Source organism: Petromyzon marinus, chromosome 9 (genome assembly GCF_048934315.1).
Source record: "Petromyzon marinus isolate PM22_M1 ecotype Great Lakes invasive population chromosome 9, UKy_Petmar_22M1.pri1.0, whole genome shotgun sequence".
NCBI classification, from domain to species: Eukaryota; Metazoa; Chordata; class Hyperoartia; order Petromyzontiformes; family Petromyzontidae; genus Petromyzon; species Petromyzon marinus.
Genome location: NC_133675.1, coordinates 13,250,966 through 13,263,496, shown reverse-complemented (window position 1 = coordinate 13,263,496; position 12,531 = coordinate 13,250,966). Strand labels below are relative to the sequence as shown.

The window sequence follows — 12,531 nt, the reverse complement described above, 5'->3', positions numbered from 1 at the left end:
ATATTAAATTCAAAGGCGGATTTAGCGTCGCGTTTGGGAGTCAATGGGGGCGGGAGGGATGCCGGACCGTGGGAGATAATTTGGGCGTAGACACAGACGTGGGCGCCGTTATCTGGCTGCGCAACTGCAGGAGCATGCGGACGTTTTGAAGCCGTGCAGACTGCGCCGTTGAAAGGAAATGTGAACCGCCGTCTTGCGGGCCAAAACAACGTAATGAACGCCGGATTGGGCGGCAATTCTCAAGAGCCGAGCGTCACGCTGGTCACCGCTTAACGCTGAAAATCGATGTCCCACATTCTGACGCAACGTGGATAAGCAGTTCTATAATAAATGAGCGAAAAATTTTAACTGTGCGCTATGCCGCAGAACCGCTGGGTGTAATGTGCCTGTGTTGGTGCGCGTCTATCGATAAAGCATAAAGATATTCGACAAGTATAACATTAGTTAGCAACAAGGAGCCAGCCAACTGCCGAGCATGAGCAGCCAATTATTATAACACCACCACACTATGCAAAAACGAGATGGAAGTTTTTTTTTAAGTCCGTAAAAATGTGCAATGTAATAAAAAAAATTTCACACAATGAAGTTGGGATTGAGTTGTCCTTGGAGACCGAACCCACGTGCCTCGCCGCCAACTTTGTGAACCGTGTTTTGCGTTTCGTGCACCTAATGCAAATTGCTCGTGCCCAGAGAAGCCACAATATAAGACACTGAAAGGACCCCCTGCAACAGGGCTCCGCTGCCGTTTGTTTAAAGAGACGCCGTGTTCCCAAGTTTCAGTGAATCGGAAGCACTTTGTAGGAAACTGCACGCGTATAGCATTTATCAAAGAAGACACCGCACATAAAATGTGACGTTACCACTAGAAACGCTGCTTTGGTAGCCACAAGGCCGTGTCGGAGTTTAAGGATCGTGACTTAGCTCTCACTCGACGGACGTGTGCAAAAACCAAAGAAATGTTGGGGGATTTTTTATTTTTTTGGACCGGAGAAAACGGGGTGGCATTGTCTGACTTTGGCACAGTTTGGCATTAACATTTTTTAAGTTGTAATAATAATAATAATGACTTTAATTTAGAATTCGTAACATCTCTTCAGGGTAACCTGACCTGACGGCGGAAATTGCAATTTTGCAAATTGAGCGATGGACATCATTAATTCTTTGTGACGACATAGGTCAAGATGCAATTAAGTTAACGGTGAGCTGCCGGCAACGGCGATGATAACGGTAACCTGAAGCGCCACCGATTGTTACCGGGATGATAACCACGGCTAAAATATAGAAACATTAACTTAAAACACAGAAAACCAAGACTGTGCAAGTCCACGCTTCAGCTAAGAAGCCATCGCAAGACTTTGCCTGATATGCATTGGCTTTTACACACACGCCAGTGGTTTTTTTTCTTTTTTTACGGCTCATTTAAGCGGCTTCAGTGCAAGCCTTCTGGCTCGAGGCCTTGGGACCATCTGTTCAAAGCAGCGTTGTAGCTAGTGGCTGCCTTCCTGAAGTTTGTCCATGTATACCTGGGATGACAACCAGCCATGCAGAGTGGTGAGAGATCCCAATGGAATTACCCGCCAAACAAGTATATTCCCCAGCATCGTCAAATGTTACATTCTGTAAATAGAGGACCTCTATCTCCTTGTCTGTGGTATTGACTCCGGCCGTCTAAAAAAAATAAACAATGGAAAGAAAAAACGGAAAAGCACAAGAGAAAGGTGAACAGGGAAGGAGAGAGACACAAAACAAAAAACTCCATTGAAATTCCAACAGCGTATGGGGTTTCTAACGCAGCCCCATCACCCTGCAGAAGTTTTTTGAGGGTGCATTGTGGGAAGGGAGGGAAGGGCGGGTGGGAGACAGGGGAATGGCAATTGGGGTAAACGGGGAGAGAGAGGGTAAATGCAACCAACATCTACAGCACCAACAACAAACCATCTCCTTTGCACCAGGACGCACACACCTTAACCCCTACACCACCAGGGCAGACCCTCTCGAAGGGCCATGCCAGGCACCTCGGCATGGAGAAATTGGCCCACAGTGCAACTCATTCATCGCAGCCTTGCCTTGGCCTGCACCCTGTGGCTGCCAAGGCACAGGGCGAGTGGATAAGGACAGCAGAAGCAAGAACAGCAGGAGGGGGGTCACAACCGAAGTCATGTGATGCAAGGAGTTCTATAAAGCAGTGGTATTAGAGAAAGGCAGGTAAAGACTGATAGTTTTGTCACGTAAAGTGGATTAATAAAGTATTGTTTAAAAAAAGAAGAGTTATGCAATAACAGAACGTGTTTATATTAAAACCAACTAAGAGGTAAAATAGTAAAAAGAGAGATACTAAACAAGCTCCATTCTTACTTAATGTTGCATTAAAAATTATATAGCATGTCAAACATATGATTCAAATATCAGAAATGAGAAAGTGAGAGTGGTTGAATTTTCTAGGAACAGAGGTGAATGGCAGGAGGCAGGAGAGCTGTAATGAGCCATACTGTGGGGATTTTTCCATGGCCTTTGATCCGTGCACTGAAAATAACGTCGCTTCGGGAAGAGTCGACCTTATTTTGCAAGCGGGGGAATCCAACCGAACCCACCGCCCATCGGGGCCCTGCGCCCGGCCACCCTGCACAGGGAGGGTCGGAGCAGACGAAGAGGAGGCGGACGGGCGCACCGGGAGCGGGGGGGCAGCGATGGTGGGGGGGGGATAGGGGAGCCCCTCATGCACCCAGCAACACGCAGGGCGGCCGTGGCGGTCATGCGGGCGGGCGGGCGGGCGGTCGGGCTGTAGCGTTACCTTCTCGTATTGCGAGCCAGGCCGACTGATTAGCCTCGCCTATATAATTGGACACTTTACACACATACTCTCCGGCGTCCGCCTCGCTCACATTGTGGAGCGTCAGCACCTCCAGGCTGGGGCTATTTATCCCCGATCGCTACAACACACAGACCGACCAACAACAACACCGACACACAGGAGACCGTGAGCCACGGTGGAGACGAAGCGTACGGGGCGGGCGGGGGGGCGGGTAGCCAGCCATCGGGAAAGATGGGCCGCGACCCGCACCGTGTCTCCATCGCCATTCATTCCGACGGACGGGGCGGTAAAAATCTAACATTTTGTCGTTGGCTTGTTTTAAGTTTTTTGTTTTCTTTTCAGGAAGCAGTCGGGGGGCGGGGGGGGGGGGTGTCCACGAGTGATTCCGTGCGCTTTTTAGGATTAATCCGAGCATCAGTCAAGTCGGCTTCGGGTTTAAGCCTCCTCACTCTCTTGTCTCGAGAGAGCCAGCGGGGCCCCCCGCCAGAGGCCGGCACTGTCACCGCATCGGGGCCAACGAGGGGATGGCGATGCGTTTCACGCCGACGGCAATTTAAGTTATGTGTGTGTGTGTGTGTAGCCGGCTCGGGATGCTTAAAAAAAAAAGGCACAGAGGGGGGTTTAATGGCGAATGTCACACATTGCACAGATGTCGCAGACTTAGATTTATCATTTTTCCAGAGACCATAACACACACACGCACTCTTGAACATACAAGAAAATTAATATATTATCCACAAACACAAACACTGCCTACCCCATAGCCTTGACAGACTGTTGGGGCAAGTGCTCTTAGCGAGCACCTTTGAAGGCCAGCACGGCACATGAGAGGGTGGGTGGCCAGCACCACGAATCGTTGCCTCCCTAGTGGCGATGTTTATACAACGACCTCGGGGAGGCCCGGGACCAGTTCAGATAATCATCACCGGTGTTGGTAGCCATGAGCAGGAATCGAACTCGGCTCTCCTTGGTTCACAGTGCAGCGCGCTAACCGCTGCACAACTGCTCTCCATAAAAACACAACACACACGTGTAACTTGAGGACATCCAATAATAAACACGTACGGCACGCATTCGTCTATTAATAAACAGCCGTATACACATTCCATTTGAACGTTTAAAAAAAAAAATCCCAATTGGCCATTGGGGAACGCGCTTTCAACTCGCTTGACCGGGCCGCCCCATCGTCTCGACACAACGAGCGCCGTACCTTCAGGATCTGCACGTAGGGCGAGCCGTCGGGACCATAGCGGCTGCCGTTCACCTCCACGTGCTTGAGCCACTGGATGTGCGGCTGCGCGTCGCTGTACACCTTGCAGTGGAACTCCACATTGCTGCCCACGACCGCCGTCTGGTTGGCCGGCAGGCCGGCCTGCAGGATGGGCCGGTGGGGCGAGCGCTCTGCATGGCGGGGATGGAAAAGGGGCCCCGAGGTTGTGCGAGTCAGGATAAATGAGTTCTCTAGGGGACGAGGTTCAAAGGGTTGAAAGATGAAGGAGGCGAGGGACCGACCCGAAGCATTGAGAACAAGCGCCATGAGAAAATGTCGGACTATCATCATCGTCATCAAAGCCATGGCTCATGCACTGCTGGATGAAGGTCTCCCCAAGCTGCTGCCGTCTCTCACGATCCCGATATGTAATAATCCACCGGGCAACTGCACACGAGCTGATTTCATCGTTCCATCGCCTCAGTTGAATGTTATTAATGGAACAAGCAAAAAAAAAGTTGCATTGGTAAAATGTTGTTCTTGGTATATCGTTGCGAGTGTTGTAGCGTTTCTGGACAGCTTCGTTTGAAATAAAACAAAACAGAACCCCACCAGCCAAGGTCCATATCAGGTCGACTCGGCCTCAAATGAGCACCTGGTGTGGTTTGTAAAAATCGCCACTCGGGAGACAAAGTACGGCCGGGCGTGGTGCTGGCCACCCACCTCCCCCGTCGTGTGCCGTGCCGGCCTTCATCGGTGCCACTCGCTCAAAGAACTTGCCCGAAAAGTCTCTTGAGGCTACACGGGGGACCTTAGTTGTAGACGTGAACACGTGTGTGTGTGCGTACATGAGCGCGCGTGCTGGCACATGGGGGGGGGGGGAGGGGGCAGGAAGTCGCGTACTGGCACGCAGCGAGGGCCGCGTACCGGCGTAATGAGGGGCCCCTCGGAAAGCGGCGGGGCGGGACGGGATACGGGCAATCATCATGCCCGCCGCGGCGGCGGCGGCGTCGTCGCGACGCCCGCCACGTGGGAGGCCCCTGCCGCGGCGCTCGCGGCCGCCGTGGCCGCTCGAGCTGCGCGTTCTCGCTGTTTGCGATTTTTTTTTGCCCCCCTCTCAAAGCTAAAGTTCGCCCGTAAATTTGGGCATAAACGGCCAATTCCCCTTAACCGCAAAACCACACCGGTAAATGTGCACGTTTTTAGAACGCTTTTGTAACAACAACAACAAAAGAAGCACTCCTGAACAAAATATAGCCATCCCGAACAGATCCTAAAACGTTCTATTATCATCACCATCGGCCATGATCAATCCACTGCTGGATGAAAGCCGCCCTGAGCCGTAGCGATCTCTCAAAAATCTGCATCCCTGGCAACGGCAGATAAGTAACTGCAATGACCTAAAAATGGGCCGTGAAGATGATTGATCAAATGGATCATCACAGGAGGGTCCTGCCAGGTTTTCATAGGCGGCGGGAGGCGTGATGCTGCTGCCCTGTGTAATCCAAACTGCATAATTTATTTCGGGAATATTTAGGCATCGGGATGTTTGGCCACTACCAGTGAAATTGTACGTTTGTTTTACTTGTGGTAGGTAACAGAACACCTAAAAAAAGAAAACCGATGCAAAAATATCAGGAGAACGTAGAACCTCCGCACAAAAAGCTGCCCGAGTCAGGAATCAAACCCGGGCCCCTCTTGCTGCGAGGCACGAATGTTATAACCACCACGCCCACCTTGCCTGTGTTATGGCGAGGAGGCAGGCCCTGGGTAAAGTGCTGTGTATCCATGGACGCCCAGCGTGTACAAGCTCGGGCGATATAAACACAAGTAACACGATGCAGATTCCGTTCCGCTCACGGCTGATGGGATGGTCCTTCTTGAGATTCCACATTTTGTTACGAATCTATTTTACAGCGGACACGTAGCGCGTGTCCGTGCAAAAATCCGACCTGGTGCAGGCGCGAGTGTTTTAATTCCGGTTAAATCGGTGACCGTCGTAAGTGGTATGCATATAAACAAGTGCAGACCTAACATCATTAATTGTGATTAAATCACAAGTAGAAAAGAGTCACGTTATAAACTGGCTAACTAATTTCAAGCTTGAACAATGTTTTTGTACTGGTCTATGCTCAGTTCGGACAATAAGACGAAACTCCCCATACAGCCTTAAGAGGCTGGAGGGGCAAGCGTTGTTAGCGAGCACCAATCAAGGCCGTAAAGGAACATGGAGGGATGGGTTGCCAGCACCATGCTTGGCCGCCTTTGTCTCCCCAGTGGCGATGTCTACACACCACACCAGGTACTGGTGTTGGCCATGAGCAAGAATCGAACTCGGGTAGCCGCTTCGTAGCGCAGCGCGCTAACCGTGACACTACCGCTCCCCATACGGCACAAACGTTCCTTATAACTGTACTGAAACAGCCTTGGAAGTAATGTTTCCATGGAGCTTGAGCAAAGGCGGTGCTCAGCACTTGGCATTATATCATTTTGATTGCAAAGTGTCTGCCTACAAAGCAAGCCGATATCTATTTGCACAAACAGCACCTCCGCCTGCAGTTAGAGAGGGAAGGCACATTCAAACAAAAAAGCCGCGTGTGTGCGTGCGTGTATCAAGTGACCGAGGCTGCAGCTCATTTGCACGAGCCAGTGTTGAGATGTACACTTCACAAAGCTCTGTGATCCAACTGCAGCTTGGTACATAGCACATGCACTCAAGATAGATAAACTATCATCACGCCAACGCCGGTCATCCTCGCAGCAGCGGCTTCTGGCTGGCCGTCGAGCAAAGACGGTCACCGCATCGCGCGCTTTCAGATGCGCTTCTGCGGGCGTCTGGAACGCTCTTCCTTCCGATATTAGGAAGCCACTGGAGCTGTGCACTTTTAAATCGAGATTGAAAAATAATTTATTGAGAACTGCTTTTTGGGTTGAGTTTGTTGTCGTTCCCCCCGCACCTCCGATTAGCACGGTTGGCTACGTACCATGCTAAAGAAGTTCAACATACATGTTTGTATGTATGTAGAACTTATTTAGCACCGTACGTAGATATCGTTTAATCTTCCCAAAAAGAGGGGAACAAACACACGTGCACGAGGAGCAAATGTGCGACGGAGGTTATTATATATTTTTAAGTTGATTCTTTATTCACTGTTGAAATATTTAACGTTCAGCAGACCTACGTTACGTTAACGGACCAAGGGCCAGATTCGTATCGTGACCACACGGATGAAACGTGAGACCTCGGTGTGATTTGCCCTCTTCGTCGCTCGCAATGAAGGGTGGGCAGCAGATTTTCACCGAAATTCAGACACGTCACCGACTCCTGCATTGCACCTAGTCTCGTACAATTTGGCCGAAACTTTATGGGTGTTTTTCACATTTACATATGGTGTAAACCAAAAAAGACTGCAAAATTATAAATTACTTAAATAATGAGGGCCGGACGGGGAAGGAAAGATGGCTCATCGTGTTGAAGACAGACGGGAGGACGGGATATCTGTCGATGGGTGACATCGATCCCCGCCGTACAAACACCCGGCCACCATGTGGGCCGCACTTGAGCACGTCAACCATCAGCGGCGTTAATCCGCTCGCATCCCTTCTCCGTCACTTTGGTGCCAGGACCACGGCGCTGCCGTCGCCGCAGTGTCCAATGTCGCCGCAATTATCGCGAGAGCGGGCAACAAAACACCCACGTGTGTCTGAGAGCCTTGTGTTTTTCACAAAAACACAAATCGTACACACACCTGTAATCTCACGCATATTACGACCTTTGTTTTGCACACCGATGACAGCTTCTCAATCTCCGCCCCCCGCCCCCCCCCCCCCGCACACTCCAAATGTGTGCAAAGAGCCGCTGGCGATATCTGAAAGCTTCGGCAACGCAGCCGCGCGCCGTACTCGCAGCAGCGCCGTGCACCATTCGCTTTCGGAAAGGACACGTGCAGCAATGACCCGATGGCTAAATGCAGCTTCGTTAGAATCGTCACGAGGAATTGTGGGTAGAGGGTGCTTCGTGGTCCTGTGGAAATATGCCAAACGTAAATAATAATAATAATACGATCTCCCGTGGATGATGACTTCGATGTATTATCGGCGAAAAAGGGAACGGAAGGTGATCCAATGGCTGAGCACTGAGCCAGCGCTGCTGAGATCAAACTCCTTACGCGTTGTTATGGAGCATTACGGGTAAGATAGTTTTATACAGGAGCCAAGTTGCGTGCGTCTCTCCGCATATAAATACAAAAATATGTCGAGTCCATCGGCCTCTTTGTCCATCCAGACCAATGTCACCGAGCAGTGATTGTGTAAGAAAGCAAACTCTGGACCAGTTTTGACCTTCTGTTGAGATACTGGGTTAGAATCCAGGCTGCGGTCAACCATGGGTAGGTAACCCAGGTCCTCCAGCGTAGGGGAGGAGCTGTTATAATCCTGGCATTAAATTCGTTTTTTTTTCTCACTTATTTTTTGCAAAATTCCACTGAGAAATAAAAATGTCAGTTTGACTGTCGTGTCAAGCAGGGCCAACATGGGAAACACACCTCCTGTCTGGGACAATGATAACCTTGTAGCAATCGCTGATGGACCTCTTTAAAATTACTCAGGCCATCCCCGAACGCATGGTCGTCTCGCACCGCTCCGTCAGATTGCCGCGCGCATCCTTCGTATTGCGACGAACGTTTGTGAAAAAAAGACGAGGTAACGGCACGAGCGTTTCGCGAGCGGGTCGCCAGTGTTTCGCGAGCGTTTCACGAGCGGGTCGCGGGCGGGCGCTCACCGACGACGTCGAGCTGGTAGGAGTGGTTGACGGTGCCGTGGCGGTTGCGCACCACGCACGTGTAGTTGCCGTGGTCCGAGGGCACCACGCTCTCCATGATCAGGCTCCAGTGCTGGTGCCTCAGCTGCAGCCACACGCACAGCGCGACAGCAGCACGATTCAAACAGCCATCGTCGTCGTCATCGTCGTCATGATCTACACTGCCCCAGCCAGGGGGGGGGGGGTGGGGGGGGTGGGGGGGGGTACGTGGGGGTGTGTGGTGGTGGGGGGTTAGGCAGTGGTTGGATGGAAGATACAATAGTGTATATGCCTGCCTATCCTTCAAAAAAACGTGTCCAAACACGTGGTTTGACAGATTATGTCGTCTTCTTTTGGAAAGTCACAACAGAGGTATCCGAATGTTATTTTAAAGCCTGGACGATTAAAGTATATTCTACGAGGATTAACGATTTAAATGAATTGCCCACAAGTGATGTCATTCTTTATTATTGCTTGTTGTTATGGTTTAGTTCCAAATAAATATGTTCGTGACCCTTTTTGAAACCAGTTTGGCAAAAAGTCCAGTGTGTGTATATCTCACCATTTTCACCTCTTCGTAACATAACACACAACGTAAAAAAAAAATGATTCGCAAACTCCAGAGTTTACACCTCGGGTCGGGAGGCAGATGTTCACAACAAGACAAGCATAGTTCATTCAACACTAATCCCATGCAACAACAAGAGGCACCTCCACCGCTGCAAGCAACCAGGGGCCTCTCGATGGCCACGAACGTTGATGAAATCACACAGTGGGGCCATTGTCTGCAGCTCATTGATAATGCGACTCCTTAAGTCTCCACCTGCGTTGGCGTCTGAGCCAGGTTCCCAAAGGTGTAATTACGGGCCAGCCGGCTACGCACCGTTCACGTTCACCGCGGTCTACGCCTCACCACGCCTCCCCGTTACCTTCACTGAGGAATCACCGTCACTCGCATCCCTTTGCAATCACAAGTTTTTCTTAATTTCTACTTTCCATCGCCAGCGCCTCTTTACACGCATTGCTGCCCCCACCCCCCACCCGCCCGTGCCCCTCTTCCTAAACCAAACACGCCTCCCTCGGCTAAACCGCAACACCGCAAGCCGCTCGTGCACCCCAAGGAAGGACGCGGCAGGCCGGCCGTGTGGAGAAGCCTCCATCCTGGCACGCACGAACAGAAACCCTCTCACACGGTCACCTGTACGGGCGGACCGGGCGATCTGTAAATATTTCCGAAAAATGTCATTTAAAGGTTACGTGGAAGTACTTTTAAGACTCCAAGACTGCGTGTGCGTGGCTATATAAAAACGCAGCTGGCCACTCAAGCTTCTTTGCGTGATCCGTGCGTTGGCAGCGGTGCACGAACGCAAACATAAAAAAAAATAACTCATTTGTCAATAACACTGGCCGAGAGGAAGGGGGGTAAAAAAACCTAGAAATGTACTACGTTTGGGGTCATGGATCTTCTTCTTCGTAGATGGCCGGAACGTCCCCGGTGACGGAATGGTTCCGTTTCAGTGCCGCGTTACGGACGGACACGTTTGGGTTGCAGGCATAGCCTCGACCCACCGTGGGTCACCACCGGTCCCAGGGCTGCTCTGCAGCACCCTTCACGGTGCAGACAGCCACCGGCTGATACTGCGCGGAGGCATCACCAGCACCCTGGGCGGTCAATGGCGATCCACTGCCGCGATAGTCAACAAACTATACTCTATTTAAAGCTTTCGTGACTGCAATGATTCATCTTCTTTGGTTCTTTCGGTAAAGTCACGTAGAATGAGAATAAAATAATAAATTGATAAAATAAAATAACACAATAATATTCTCACGACGTTTCGGCCACAACACAAGCGGCCTTCATCAGGTGAAGGGGGGCGAGACTGTCTGGTAGGACAGCGCTGGAGTGAGAGAGCCACGTTCAGATCACGGCTTTTAAGCTGTGTGAGAGGAACAAAGAGCCTTGACACAGGAATTAGCATAAAATTTAGCATTGAAATGGCTGAATGATTAGCTTGTGACTGGTCACAGAAATAGCTATGTTAAAAGTTAAAGCATACACATCCGCAGAGGCACCCATTGTTAAAAGGAATTAGCATAGAATTTAGCATTGAAATAGCTAAGTTAAGGCATACACATCCGCAGAGGCACCCCTTGACAATGGGATTAGCATAGAATTTAGCATTGAAATGGCTGAGTGATTCGCTTGTAACTGCTACAGAAATAGCTACGTTGAAGTCAGAGCATACACATTCACCGAGGCACTTAGTACAAATCAAACAGGAGAATTTAGCATTGAAATAACTAGGCGAATTTAGCATTGAAATAACTGGGTGATTTGCTAGTGACTGGTCACAGAAATGACTACACATCTGAGCTATTCACAGTACTATATAGTGAACCAATAAAAACTAAAATATAAATTACCTTCATGTTATCAATAAACTCTATATTCTCCAATCAGCTAAGCCACCAACCATAAGTCGTTATATATCACAATGCTATATGGCGAAAAAATGGGTGGATTCTTACCCTCAAATTTCCGTACCACGGATAGCTATGGGCCCCGTTCAGACGGACGAGTTCGTCCATGGTCGGAACAGAGGAGGGGGAGAGAGACAGCTGCGAGGCCCTAGTATGCTCCATGTTGTAAACCATACCATTAACCGTGGTGTGAGAGGTATTAAGAGGCAATGCTGGCGAAAGAGCTGCGGTCTGAAGGACATCGTAAAATTACAATTAATTAAGAACAGAAATGATTTAACACATCTTTCCAGTGGTTACTAAGCCTGAATCCATCTTCTCGGTTGAAATTGTCTCTGTGCTTGTATATGTGAATGGCCTCATGAACGAATCTCTCATGGTAGCCGGTTGGTTTGCAAAGAACCTCCGTCTTGGAGAAGTCAATGTCATGTGAGCCCACTGAATTGTAACAGTGGTCTGCCACGGCAGAGGAGTTCGTCTTACCGTGTTTCAAGTCTGCTTTATGTTCGCGGATGCGGTCCGAGATATGTCTTTTGGTTTCTCCAATGTAGCTACTACCACAGAGGCACTTTAGTTTGTAAACGCCTGGGTACTGTATGTCTGGAAGAGCATCTTTTACAGATGGAACTAAATCACGGATTTTGTGTACTGTGTTGAATCGGACCTGGATCTTGTGTTTATTCAGGATTTTGGAGATCTTTTTAGTGACCCCTGCAATGTAGGGTAAGGTGATGGTTTTGAGTGGCCCCACAAGAGGATCCTTCTTCATGACTGGAGTGATGGCTTTGCGGATTGTGTAGTCGGAGTAGCCATTAGCCCTGAGAGCCTGGTGTACGTGCTTGAGTTCACTGGTAATGTGTTCCTGGTCGGAAATGCATTGGGCTCTATGGTATAGAGTCTTGATGAGGCAGTTCTTCTGGGATGGATGGTGGTGGGAATCCGGTTTCAAGTAAGCATCTGTATGGGTAGCTTTCCTGTAGACAGAGTGGCTCATTGAACCATCATGTCTCCTTTTAATTAAGACATCCAGAAAGGGTAGTTTGCCATCTTTTTCGACCTCCATGGTAAATCTGATGGCTGGGTGTATGGAATTGATGTGGTCGCGGAATTGGTCTAGAGCAGGCTGGCCATGTGGCCAGATGACAAAGGTGTCATCAACGTACCTCTTCCATAAGGTCGGGCGTAGAGTGGCAGTCTGGATGGCGTCAGTTTCAAATTTTTCCATGAATA

General features: G+C 49.8%; 1 protein-coding gene across 5 annotated transcripts in view; it reads right to left on the bottom strand.

Moving 5' to 3' along the window:
• LOC116940485 (fibroblast growth factor receptor 2-like) overlaps nucleotides 1–12,531 on the bottom strand; it is an 89,090-nt gene that overhangs the window by 20,416 nt on the left and 56,143 nt on the right. For 3 of the 5 annotated variants that reach the window (XM_076065919.1, XM_076065921.1, XM_032950374.2), the window contains 3 exons: nucleotides 8,803–8,926; nucleotides 4,023–4,213; nucleotides 1,524–1,668 (listed from right to left, as the gene is read on the bottom strand). In XM_076065919.1, the coding sequence (XP_075922034.1) occupies nucleotides 1,524–1,668; nucleotides 4,023–4,213; nucleotides 8,803–8,926 (460 nt within the window). Of the gene's footprint in view, nucleotides 1–1,523; nucleotides 1,669–2,791; nucleotides 2,931–4,022; nucleotides 4,214–8,802; nucleotides 8,927–12,531 lie in introns of all 5 variants that reach the window. The other 2 variants (XM_076065920.1, XM_032950375.2) reach the window with 1 other exon arrangement.